The 13,608-nt window shown below is 49.6% G+C and overlaps 1 protein-coding gene across 2 annotated transcripts in view; it reads left to right on the top strand.

Moving 5' to 3' along the window:
* Fbxo10 (F-box protein 10) overlaps positions 1-13,608 on the top strand; it is a 47,984-nt gene that overhangs the window by 30,203 nt on the left and 4,173 nt on the right. For both annotated transcript variants that reach the window (XM_021222077.1, XM_029533288.1), the window contains 7 exons: positions 1,228-1,377; positions 4,775-4,911; positions 7,192-7,262; positions 8,759-8,911; positions 9,725-9,988; positions 11,345-11,658; positions 12,706-12,887. In XM_021222077.1, the coding sequence (XP_021077736.1) occupies positions 1,228-1,377; positions 4,775-4,911; positions 7,192-7,262; positions 8,759-8,911; positions 9,725-9,988; positions 11,345-11,658; positions 12,706-12,887 (1,271 nt within the window). The remainder of the gene's footprint in view (positions 1-1,227; positions 1,378-4,774; positions 4,912-7,191; positions 7,263-8,758; positions 8,912-9,724; positions 9,989-11,344; positions 11,659-12,705; positions 12,888-13,608) is intronic.

Genomic DNA, 13,608 nt, shown 5'->3' with positions numbered 1-13,608 from the left:
AAAAAAAAAAAAAAAAAAAAAAAAAAAAAGGCCTTGGGCCAGAAGTTGTAGCCCATAGCTGTGACTCCTGGAACCCGAAAGGCAGGAGAGACCGTGAGTTCCAGATAAGGCTGGGGATGTATCTCAATATTAGAGTACTGGCATAACAGGTACAAAGTCCTGAGTTTGAGCCCCAGCACTGCAAGGTCTTGATTTTTATAGTGGAGGGAAGCTGGGGAGGAGAACCTTTAGCTCTTAGCACTGGCCGTGTGACCAGCACGTGCTTGGGCAGGTGGATTTGATGAAGGGCCGGTGAAAGGGACAGATTTGGAATTGCATTGGAAGTTGCTATGGGCTAGGGATGTACTCAGTAGTATGCTTGAAATGTGGGGTTCAGTACTCAGCACTGTATGCAGCAGCATGGTGCAGCAGCTCTGAATTCAGGACTAGGGAGGCAGATATAGGTGGGTCCCTGGAGCACAAGGTCACTGCTGGTTACACAGTGAGTCTGAGGTCAGCCTGGGCCACCTCACACTTTTTAAAACACAAGCTCTAGAACATGAAGTTTGAAGACCTCTTGGTCTGTAAGCATCTCTCCATCCCATCATCTAGGGATTCTAGCAGGGGGTCTTGAGCCCAAGACCAGGCTTCTGAGTTTTAGTAAGGAGCCCACAGGGCAGTGTCACAGTGGTTACGGGAGACTGTGTCCTCTGAAGGGTGCACAGAGAGGTGCCCCCTCCAACTGCGAACTGCTGGGACTACATGGGAGGGAAAGATGTGCATGCTCTTCTTGTAGAGTTTATTATTATTACTACACATTGTGTGTGTATGTGATGTGTGTGTGTGTGTGTGTGTATGTATTTGGTGTGTGTGTATGTATGTGGTGTGTACATGAGTGTATGAGTGTGTGTGTGTTGTGTACGTGTAGGTGTGTGGTACGTATGTGTGTGGTGTGTGTATGTGTGGAGTGTGTGTATATGTGTGTGTGGTGTGTGTGTGGTATGTGTGTGTGTGTGTGTGTGTGTGTGTGTGTGTGTATCTGTGTGTGTACATGCACCACAGCCTGGGTATGAGGTCAGAGGACAACCTTGGGGATTTGGTTCTCTCCTTCCACTGTGTGGGCCCTGGGACTTGACCTTAAGCTGTCAGGCTTGTCAGCAAGTGTCTTTGCCCTCTAAACCATCTCCCCTGGTAGTTTTTGACTATCCTTTGACCAAAAAAAAATTTTCTCCCCTCTGTTCTGTTTAGATCGTCATGCTCAGGAATGATATTTACCGCTGCCGGGCGTCAGGCATCTTTCTTCGACTGGAGGGTGGAGGCTTGATTGCTGGCAACAACATTTACCACAATGCAGAGGCTGGTGTGGACATTCGGAAGAAATCCAATCCACTCATCCTGGTACTTCTCTCTGTCCTTTTGCCGTTCAGTCTGGCTGCTCGGTTCCTTTTTAGAAACTCTGTAAGGAGATGTTTAAGTACTCCAGGTTGGTTCTTGCCCATTTGTGTGTCCTCAAGACTCTCTTCCTAGGTGATTAGTGGACAAGTCGTATCCTGAAACTTTCACATCAACAGAAAAAGTGGGACCTGGACAAGGAAATTTCTCAGGGCCCCTCAGAACTCCTCTGTGCCTGGCTTTGAGATGGATGCTTGTAACGCAGTAGCATTGTCTCCCCTATGTAACAAGCGAGTCTAAAACAAAAATCTCGGCAGCCCGTTCCTTTGAGAAAAGGACAGGAGTAAATTGCCCTCAGGTGGTTTTGTAGACATGGGAACATAGGGAGTTTGGTTTTGTTTTATTCTTACTGGAAGATACAGTTTTCTTGCAATTCAATCTGGTCTCAAACTTTTTTTTGTTTTGTTTTTGTTTTGGGGTTTTTGTTGTTGTTGTTGTTTGTTTTTTCGAGACAGGGTTTCTATGTTTAGCCCCGGCTGACGTGGAGCTCACTTTGTAGACCAGGCTGGCTTCAAATTCAGAAATCCGCCTGTCTCGGCCTCCCAAGTGCTGGGATTAAAGGCATGAGCCACCATGCTTGGCTTAGCCTCAAACTTTTATACCTGAAACTGGCCTTGAAGTCTTAATCCTCCTGCCCTAGAGATTGCAAACCTGGCACACACATATACACACCCCACACATACACACACCCCACACATACACACCATACACACCACACACACACACACACACACACACACACACACCACATACCCCCCATACAACACACACATGCTCACACACATATGCACACACATACACACACACTCACACTTAAAAAGAAGAGGCATGGTGGCACACACTGTAACCCTAGTGCAGGAGGTAGAGACAAGAAGATCTCTGGGGATTTCTGGAGAGCGGGTCTAGCACAGTTAGTGAGTTCCAGGTTACATCAGAGGCCAGGCCTCAAGAGAGAAGGTACAGAGAGTGATCGGGGAAGACACTCAACGTCTGCTTCGGCCTTCATGCTCATATGCATATTTATACATGTGCACACATACAAGCACATGTATACTACATATACAAAACCCTTGCATATGTGACTAGTATATGAGATACTGACTCCCTCTGTTTGGCTTTTCCTGAGATTTCCAGAAACTGGGGAACTGTGAATTTAGAAAAGTGGTGGCCATCCTTAGGTGTACTGAGCATTTATGTACCAGTGCTTCTAAAGCCCTCTGTAGATTATCCTTAGTCATCCTGGGAAGCACAATGATTTTCCAGGTGAAGACATGGGGCGCAGAGGGGTAAAGGACTGCTGGCTACTAGCAAGGGCAGTGTGGCTCAGGCTTGATGTTCTTAGAGATCACTGTATCCAAACTGGCCATGAACATGTAGAGAAGAGACTTCTTAACTCTGTTTAAAAAGACACACCCAGCCAGTGAGTCCCGCCCATCCCTTCCCTCACTGGGCCCCTGCTGTGCAGCTGGTGGGCGATACACTGCCTCACTAGGAAGTTCCTGACACTGTTGCCAGAGAGACGTGAGGAGTGCTGGCAGTGGGCAGGCTACTTATGCAGGCAGAGCAGAGAAGGATGGGGCCCATCTCAGTGCTGGCGCAGTGAAATGTGTTATGGCTACCCATGTCTCTAAGTTTTTCAGTCTTTTCAGGGGCGTCTCCTGCATCTCGCAAGCTAACCAGCCCCTTCAGAGATCTCAAAAGAGAGTGAGACTTATGGCAACTTGTAGCACTGTAACCTACTGTGCTGGTCACCCCTCAGTGTACAAAGTCAAAACAAGTGCAGCCAGGACATATGGGTAGAGAGGGGCTTAGTGTGGCAGGCCTGGAGTGAGCTTAGGGTTTACTCAGGGGACTGTGCACATGCACGGTCATGGAGAAAGCACTAAGGGAGGGCATGCTCAGTTAGGATGCATTGTGGCTTAAGGTCATAATTTAATAAAAAAATATGGTGAGCACACTTGAACACGCTTAGGTCAAGGTCATAGACCCCATGTTCAGAAGGTCAAAATGATGGAGAGAGCGCCTGGGCCTGCTTTGGTTTTGTCATAGCTGCAGCTGGAGAGAAAGGGTGGAGTACTTTGAAGGTGCACTAATTAATATAGGAATCTCCCTGCCTCAGTTAACGGCTAATAACCAAAGAGGCTTCAGGTCTCTGTGACATCATTGTTTTGTTGGTTTCTTTGCTTGGTTTGGGTTTGAGCTCTGTTGTTGTTTTGGGGGGTTCGTTTGTTTGTTTGCTTGCTTTAAATAGGGGTTTGTTATATAGCTCAAGCTATCCTTGAACTTGGGATCCTTCTGCCTCAGTGCTCAGATTACTGCTATGGCCAAACTGGGCAACCTGGCATTGTTTGGAAGATCTTGTAATCTCAGCACTGGGGAGGCAGAATCAGGCAGATCCCTGGGGCTCACTGGCCAGCTGGCCTCACCTACTTAGAGAGTTTAAATCCAGTGAGAGACCCTGTCTCAAAAAAACAAGGGTGGGTGCTCCTACGAGTGACACCTGTGGTTGTCCTCTAGCCTCTGCACTCACATGCACACACACATGCACACACACAATTAGAATGAGAAAATTTTACCAAAATTTTTGTGATCTCAAACTATTAAGTCTCTAACTACCATAGGAAACAGAAACACTAGGTTTCAGATCAGCTCTGGCATAGACATTCTGTACAGGTTCGTGCCTATTCCCCATCTGTTCAGAGGTGACAGAAGTGAGTCTCCTAAGCATGCTGCTCCGATAACCCTCCTCTGGTCTTTCCCAGTGAAGCAGGCAGCCCCCCAGTACCTGCAGCCTTTCACAGGCCTCCCTTGAAAGAGGACCAGAAGCCAAGTGGTTCTTACCCTTCTCTGGGGGCAGCTTCCACAGACCTGTCATTGACTCACATTATCTTGTACTGTATTGATGCCTTCCCTGAGGGGTGGGCACATAAGGCCAGGTCTGTGTGGTCTGGTTAGATAACTTTATACTCAGAGGTGGGAGCTTGAGAGAGACTCGGACACTTTCCATAGACAGTTTTCCTGCTTTGGAAAAAAAGGCACAAAACCCCTTAACATCAAAGGCCCCATAGCCATGTCCCAAGGCTGCAGGGAGGACTCATTCATCTTCATATCCTGCCTACTGGTCTACTGTTTGTGTGTGTGCGCACACACACACACACACACACACACACACACACACCTATGCAAGGAGGGCAGCTGCAGAGCTTAGTTCCTCTGCTGTGTGCTCAGGAACAGCTGGTGGTGTTTTGTCCTGGCTGTGTCTGCCTTGGAACAGCCGTGAGGCAGGACTCAAGCACTCTGCTCCCCATGTTTGCTATCTCCTACCTCTCCCTTTTACTTGCAGTGTAACCAGATCCACCACGGTCTTCGATCTGGCATCGTTGTCCTTGGCAATGGGAAAGGTGTCATCAGGAACAACCAAATCTTTTCAAATAAGGAGGCTGGCATTTATATCCTGTACCACGGAAATCCAATTGTGAGGTAGGCACTGCCCTGCCCAGACTATCTGGCACTTCCACGGTCCCTTACTCCCCTTCTCTGTGTCTCTCTTCTGTTTAGAAGCCTTTGTTTGCTACAGCTGTGTTGCTCCCAGCGACAGAAAGCATCTCCTCCTGTAATCCCACCCCTGGAACACCTGCCTGGTCTCCTGTCTTCTCTTCCTGTTAGCTGTGCGCAGGCATCCCGTTTGGCAGACACTACTGCGCACTGCTAACAGAGACAATTAAGGCGGACACGTGCCTCCTGCTCCTCGGGAGATTAGTCTAGGATGAGTGAAGGCACTTGCTACCAAGCCTGACGAACTGAATTTGTTCCCAGGACTCACAGGGTAGGAGGAGAGAACCAACTGTTGCAGGTTGTCCTCTGACCTTTACAAGTATGCTGTGCCTGTGCCTAGACACACAGTGAATGGATATATAAAACAAGCGACCCAGGCCTCTGTGTGAATGCACGTTATGATCTTTATGCACTGTAGGTCTTCAGTGGGAAGAGAAGGGCAGTACTGGGTGGATCTGCAGCAGTGTGGGGCAGACTGTGATAGGCACCGACCGTGCTGTCGGGAGGAAAGAGCCGTTCTGACTGAGAGCATGTAGGAAGGCCTTTCACCGAAAGTGCCATTCAAGTTGCCTCTGAGAGCCAGGGGAGCCGTGGAAGAAGACTTGCCCAGCCTGCACTGGCCCTAGGAGGTTCACTCTACCTCACTAAAGAGGGGAGGAAGAGGAAATAGCTGAGCCTTTAAATATGGGTAGGACATGGAACTCTCTTGGAGCTGTAGCAGCCATTCCTAGCAACAAGAACGGCAAGAGGAGAGATGCCAGAGCAACGAAGAGCCGGGGGTCCTGGTGCTTTCAAATTGAGGCTGTTGCTGGGCGGTAGTGGTGCATGCCTTTAATCCTAACACTTAGGAGGCAGAGGCAGGCGGATTTCTGAGTTCGAGGCCAGCCTGGTCTACAAAGTGAGTTCCAGGACAGCCAGGGCTAAACAGAGAAACCCTGTCTCGAAAAAAAAAAAAAAAAAAAAACAAAAACAAAATAACCAAAAAGAAAAAAAAAATTGAGGCTGTCTCAGGAAACCATTGCCCAGTAGGCACAGTTGCATGACTGTCTATACCCACAGGTATGCCTGCCATTTTTGAGTGGAAAGAAATGACTGAAAGCTTCAGGCTGATGGAGACAGGCCTGTGCCAGCCAAGCCAAGGAGGGTGACCTCTAAGGTTTGGGGCAGAAGCCTCAGTTACATCCGAGCTTTAGGAAAGCAGCTGGCGTCAGTGTGCAGCAGATGTGCCCACTCTGAGGAGCTTGGCCCTGCACTTTTCCTTAGGAGTTTTTCTAAGTGTCGTGTGGTGCTTGCCTACGCTTGGGGAAGTCCCAGGTCGTTCCGTAGCACTGTTCTCCATGTTTTATCTAGCCTACTACTACTTTTCGGCAGATAGCATCCCATTGCTAAAGATGCCACATAAGCATAGCATGTGGTGGTCATGGTACACCTTGTGTGTGCCAGGAAACCGTTCATGAGCTTTGAATGGAGGCTCACAGACTGTTGCTGTTCTTTGTTTTTGTTTTTGTTGTTGTTTGTTTTTTGTTGTTGTTTTTTTTTAAACAGCCATCCTGAGAGGTTTGGCAGTGCTTTTATTCCTGTGTTTCTTTGATTTAGGAGGTGGGGGCAGGAAAGTGACACAGAAAGAATCTGAGATCCCTGACTGAGACACCACAGCACCAAGAGCGCAGAGCTCTGATTATTCTAAAAAAAAAGCTTGGTACAGCATCCTAGGAATTCTTCATGCTGCCAAGACTTGCCCCAGGACCCATGCGCCTTGGTGACATTGTGTAAAGGTCTCTGTGTTGACTGATACAGTCCAGAAAAGCCATAGAGAGTTGGATAGTGTTGTGCTTATGTCCCAGAGTTGTGAGTCCCAGGGACAGCCAAGGGTTTCCAAGTGCCTAGATTATGGGATTTCAGAAGGTGGCTGTTCCCCGTGAACTTGGGCCACTGGAAAGCTTACTAAGGAAGGTAGTGGGGGCCAGTGTGATGGGTCTGTGGGTAAAAGCACTTACTTTGTAAGCCTGACAACCTGAGCTTGATCCCTGGAACCTGTAGCGGAAGGACAGGACCAACTCCTGAAAGTTGTGTTCTGACCTCCACATGTGTGCTGTAGCACGTGTCTCACATACACACAGCATTTTTTAATGTTTTAAAGGAAGACACCTAAACCATGACATAGGTGCTTATGTCTCATGTCTTTCCCTGTCTCTTCTGTCTTAGTGGAAACCACATCTTCAAGGGGCGCGCAGCTGGCATAGCAGTGAACGAGAATGGCAAAGGCCTCATCACAGGTATATGATAGGGACTGCTGGAGCCATAGCCAGCCAAGGCAGGTGGCAGCCAAGCCACCATCCCCTGGCATCAGGCCCGTATGCCACCCCTTTACTTACCTTAGGCCTGCTTCTGAGAATAACAGGTGGGCATTCAGGGTGCTGGTTCTATGGGTGGGCCATGCTTTTCAAAGGAGGGCCCAGTATCACATGGTGGAGGGGAACCATCTCTGCCATCCTCTAGCTGGCCAGATCACACTTCCAGCTGCACCAGTTAAACAAGTGTCTGAGTTTCTCCATACTTTTGTGTGGGCTTCTGCCGGGTCGGCAAATCTGTCTGTTCAATTCTTACATGTCTTTTATCCTTACTCCACTTCCTGAGGGAAGCCTGCCCTAACTCCCCCCGAACACAGACAATGCCCCCAGTGCACAGGACACCTCCTCTGCTGAACATTGTACAGAGTTTCTTAGCGCTTTCTTTTTTCTGTCTCCTCTGGTACCCCCTCAGGCAAGGTTCACCTCTGCCTGGCACATCATTGCAGCCTGGGATCTTGAGAGCATATAACCATCATTTATCAGGTATTCATAGCTCAGCCGTAGGCCACTTGCTCAGCATGTATGTGGCCCTAGGGTAGATCCTAGTGTTGAGAAGAAGAAGAAAAACCAAAACACTTATTGAGCACCAACCGTGTGCAGCCCTTGTCTCAGGAACTGGTCATGTAGCAATCTAGGAAATAGACGTCAACTCTGCTCTCAGGAACTGACAGTGTAGAAGAGAAAGCATGGAAAGAAGTAAAAGCATTTGTAGACAAACAAAATCTGCCCAGCTGAGAGTGATATGGCCATTTGCATAAGGTGAGCTCTTGAGGTACTATGAACCTGATAGGCTCTCCCTCAGGGATACACGTAATCCAGACCCTGAGAGGTGGAAGGAGTCCTTGAGTCTGCTCTGCAGGGAAACCTGTGAGAACAGACGTCCATACCTGAGCAGGACTGCTTGTAGGGTGGACTCTGCAGGCAAGGGAGGAATATATGAGATAAGGTTGCAGAGGCAGGAAAGGCCTATCGCACAGGGCCTTGTCAGTACCCTAGCCCCTGGAACCAAGTCTACCTTGCCACTCACTGTGCTGAGGCAGAAGTGCCTAGGACTATCCTTCTGATGTGAGACTCTTACACCAGGCATGGGGCAGGGCAGTGAGGTCAGAGGGCAGGGCTGAGGCTGAAGGCAAGCATATGGGAGGGAGAAGTCCTTCCTCGTTGGTCTCAAGGCTGCTGGATACAGTGGGCATGGAGACACAGGAGTGTACCACACAGACACAGGCTTTGTGCTTGGGAGAACAGATGAGTCCCCTGAAAACACCAGTGGGTGAGCATCAGGGTGCTGGCTGCCGGCAGCGTGGGTGCTGGCATCCCGGACTGAGTGAGGGTTGGGAGTGCCTTCTCTAAAGCTGTTCTAGTCATCATGGCCTGCACTGGAGGTGGCTCTTGGGTACTGACCTTTCCGTATGTCCCCATAGAAAACGTCATCCGTGAGAATCAATGGGGAGGTGTAGACATCCGCCGCGGCGGCGTCCCGATCCTCAGGAGCAACCTCATCTGCTTTGGCTACTCTGACGGCGTGGTCGTGGGTGATGAAGGCAAAGGACTGATAGAGGGGAACACCATCTATGGTGAGGAGCATCTTCCTTGGGTGGTGACTGCAGCCCAGCCTACCTGGGGGGCAGAAAGCCCAGGTGTCAGCTCTGACTAGTGGGTTCTGACAAGGCCTCATCTCCTCTAGGCCTCAAAGGCTTCCATGTATAGAATAGACACGGTCTCGGACCTCCTCATCACCTCTGTACCCACTTTGAGCCCAGAGGTCAGCAGGTAGTGCTCTGGCTCCATGGAAGATAGTAAAGGGCAGGGTATGACCTGCTGCAGGCGGCCCCACCCCAGGGCCACCCTAACCCGTCCCATCCCTTCTCTTCCCATACAAATGGTAGAAAAACATGATAATTACAGAAAATACTATTCTTGCCATGTGACTTTAAACAAAGCCTTCCCCTTTCTGGACCATATCTAATGATGTCTGGGGCCTGTGCTACTCAAGCCTACCTCTGCGCATTGTCACTTTTAACCTTCAAGACTGCCCTGAGAAGTAGTTACTGACCCTGCCTTCATGGTGAGGACACCAAGGCACTCACTCAGGGTTATACTAGGACGTGGTGGGGCTGGGGGTCACACAGAGCCTGCTCCCTTGCAGAGAGGCACTGGTGGCCCCTTTGCACTGCCGGGTTGGGCTCTGAAGGCCTCAGAGCACTTCAAACCCTGAGAAAGATCTAGCTTATGAGGTGAATTGGTCATTGTCCCTTGTGTGTGAAGGAGAAGCCCATAGCCAGTGCTGCGGAGTGACTTATTTAATAGTTTTTACATTTTGGGGTAACACTGGGTGCTGCTTCATCTATTCATGGGTGTCGGTGACAGGCTCTTTGTCACTGTCCCAGCTAACAAAGGATGTGGCGTGTGGATGATGTCCTCTAGCCTGCCCCATGTCACCAGCAACCATGTGAGCTACAATGGCCTGTATGGAGTGGCAGTGTTCAGCCAGAAGGATGGCGAGTTCCCTGGAGGCCACGGGGCCCAGGAGAACTTCAGTGAGGACGGAGATGCCATCCTCTGGGAGGCAGAGCTGGAAAAGGAGGATGACCCACTGCGCCGGCCCATCACCGTAGCGCTTGTGGAGGCCAACAGTATTAATCACAATGGAGGTGAGTGTGCCCACCCTCGCCGGCACCCCGCATGGCTCCCACCGCCCCAGCTTTCTGTCCTAACCTGTCCTTCCAGCCTCATTGGATGCTTTGTCCACTCACTGAATAACTAAGCCCCAAACATTTCCCATTTATTCTTACCTCTGCCCCACTGACTTCACGAACGTTTCTTTTGCCTGAAAATTACTTCCTTTATATTGCACACCAAGTATAAGTTACTATAAACACAGCCCTCATCCTCTCCTCCTTGGGTTTGTGCACTGAGTCAGACCCAGGGACACGGTGTTGTTGAAGGGCTTGGTTAGCTTTCCTTTCTGAGTAGTTTTCAGATTTATTTATTTTATATGTATGAGTGTCTTACCTGCATGTATATCTGTGTTCCACATTCATGCCTGATGCTCATGGATGTCAGAAGAGGGCATTGGCTCCCTCTGGAACTGCAGTCACAGGTGGTTGTGAGATGACATGTGGGCATGTCAGCTCTAACCACTGAGCCATCTCTCCCACCCCATCCAACGACATGTTTTATGGGATACGGCTCTCAAGTTCTGTTTGCGTAAAAGAGTAGATTCATGGGCCCTGGGGGCTCTTTCCTCTGGAGTGATATCCAGCAGTGAAAGCAGGAACAGCACCCCCGGGGATGAGGCCCACCAGCACACTCCAGTGGAGGACTTATTATTTTTTTAAGCTTTATTCATTTATTTTATGTATATGAGTATACACTGTAGCTGTACAGATAGTTGTGAGTCTTCATCTGGTTCAACCGTGCTCACTCGGCCCAAAGATTTATTATTATTATAAATAAGTACACTGTAGCTGACTTCAGACGGGCCAGAAGAGGGTGTCAGATCTCTCATTACAGGTGGTTGTGAGCCACCAAGTGGTTGCTGGGATTTGAACTTCAGAAGGGCAGTCAGTGCTCTAACCTGCTGAGCCATCTCACCAGCCCAAGTGAGGACTTCTTTATGAGGCCCTGCTGCTTGGTAGCACAGGCTAAGGTATGAAAGGTGGCTTACCTGAGCTAGGGAAAATAGCATGGGCACTGCCAAGAGGCTCCAACCACTCTTGAGGCAGCCTGGGGCCTGTCTTCACGCTGTCTGCTCCCAGAGCTCTTTCAGTCTGTTTACTTTACTGCAGCTCTCCTGCCACTGAATAGGACCATGCTGTGGAGGACCTGGGGTGGGAGCTTGGGCCAAAGGACTAAGACTAAGCCTTACAGCTGTGTCCCTGGCCACATCAGCAGGGACTTGGTGCCTCTTCCCCATCATGACCCTGGAGTGCACACTTGTGGTGAGGCTGTTTCTCCCAACTGGCATTGTCAGAGTTGACCTGTGCCCTCCTGTCCCCACCCTGTAGCATCAGGAATCTTTGTCCAGAGCATCGAGGCACTTCAGGTTGTTGCCAATGTAATCCACGCCAATGGGGACAGAGGCATCACCATTGTTCAGAGCAGCCAGCTCACACGGGTGGCCAACAACAGCATCTCCTGCAATCGCCAGAGTGGGGTCAAGGTGGAATTTCAGTGCAAGGTGGAGCTCCGGGGCAATGGTATCTATGACAACAGAGGCCATGGCATCATTACCAAGGGGGATGGTACTGCCGTTGTGGAGAATGACATCATCGGCAACCGTGGCAGCGGACTGCAGTTGCTGCCCAGGTCTGACACTAAGGTAAGTGTATAAAGTGTATGATGTCGGTGGGGCCCAGGCCTGGCTTGCACACTCTGCTGAGAAGCAGCTGTCAGCACTCAGAGCTACAAGGAGAATCAGAACTCTACACAACACGGCTATGCTTCTCGCAGGGGGATATATAAACTGGGCCCCAAAGGATGAACCAATGTTCCCCAGCAGGAGGCCAAGAGTGAGAGAGTGTCACATAGGTTCATGGTGCTGGGAGCCCTTGGGTTCCTTCTTGGTCTCTAGCTTGGTCCTGGCTATTTTAGCTCTTTCCCTGCAGAAGAAGCTTGCGCTGGGCCATTATATAGTAGATACTTGACAGGAGAGAGCACCAGGCCTTGCACCCACCGTGGTCTGTAAGGGAGTTCATACAGCTCACTGTCATGGTTTTTTAGGAAGACTCCCTGAGTCCCCTGTACTATTTGAGGTGCTCTCTTTGGACCTTTGGGGCACGACCACCACCCCACTACCCTGCCTGGCCTCCTGAGTGCATCTCTTGCTTCCCATTTCCTTGCCTGTCCTGGAACATGCCATGAGCTTTGAGCAGCTCCTAGGTAAAGCAGTGCATGCTGCTAGGGCTTCACGGGCACCACCCAGACATAGCCACTGCATGTGGGCTATCCCAGAGGTCCTCGGCTCCAAGCTTCACAAGTCAGCCATGTATGTGAGGGGTAAAACTCTGGACTCTCCCAAGTCCTTAGGAACAGGGGAAAGAAGGGCACTGTGGCCTCAGCTGGGCTGCAAGGAGGTGTGGCTCTGACACAGTGGCCCTTTCTGGGAGACCTTTACATACTGTTCCTTCTTCCAGGAAGAACTGTCCCTAGCTCGGCACCTGCTGACCTCCTGCAGCCTGTCCATCAGCTCTAGGATACCTGTGGGTCCCCCAGGGTGCCCTCTGTGCCTCACCTAGAGCTCCTATTGCTCTGTGATGACTTCTCCAACACACTCAGACTTTATGGTTTTAAAACAGTCACTCGCTTGCCTGATTTGCACCAGCCTGTGGGTCTCTGAGCTATGACAAGCCCTCGCTGCTTCTCCTAGGTACTAAAGAACCGGATCCACTCCTTCCGGGCCTATGGCATTGCAGTGCGGGGCCGTGTTAAGGCCCTGGTACAGGAGAACATCATCTTCCAGGGCAAGACCAACAAGACCATCTTCCAGCAAATCACAAACAACAGAGAGTGCATCATGCAAAACAACAAGTTCCTTGTCTTCAAGAAGAAGTGAGTGGGCTATGGAGGTGGCCCCTGGGTAAAGCACTTTCTTTGTGAGCACAGGGACCTGAGTCTAGATCCCAGCACCCACATGGATGCTGGTTATATTGTCCATTGAGTCTGGTCTTTAATTTAGCCACATGCAGTTGTAGTTGGCCTGGGACATTGCTTGTGAGTAGCTCGCTCTTGTTGTTCAGTCTTTTAGGTTAGCATAATAAGCCATGGGTTTATTGTGACATTTTCACACATGTGTGATAAGTACAGTGTTCTTCCCACTGCCCATCTTTACTCTTCAGCACCTCTCTTGCTGGCTGTCCTCTGTCACCCAAAGTAGTCCCCCTCCTTCCTTCTTTTTTTCCTGGATAATTTATTTAGTCATTTAAGTCCTCTAGCACCATGGACCACCCCAGTCAGGTATGGGGGTCCCTGGAATGAGGGTCCTTGAAGCTGGGTGGGTAAGGATTCAGTGGTGACCAACAGAAACAAACACAGAGGCAGTTCATATCTGAGTGTATTTTGCAGCTCACAAGCGGGATGATTTTATACATTAAAAACCAAACATTACATCTCTTAGAAATTATATCGGGTGAAACAATCACAGATACCAAAAATCATTTGGCACAGTAAAGCACAAAAATCATCCAAGCATTACAACTCTGAAACTATGTATTCAGTGCATCACAAACAGAACAGGTAACATCATTATAAATCATCAAAATNTAACAATTCT

The sequence above is a fragment of the Mus pahari genome, chromosome 22 (assembly GCF_900095145.1).
Source record: "Mus pahari chromosome 22, PAHARI_EIJ_v1.1, whole genome shotgun sequence".
NCBI lineage: Eukaryota > Metazoa > Chordata > Mammalia > Rodentia > Muridae > Mus > Mus pahari.
The sequence above is the reverse complement of the archived record's forward strand: the minus strand, read 5'-3'. Positions and strand labels throughout refer to the sequence as shown.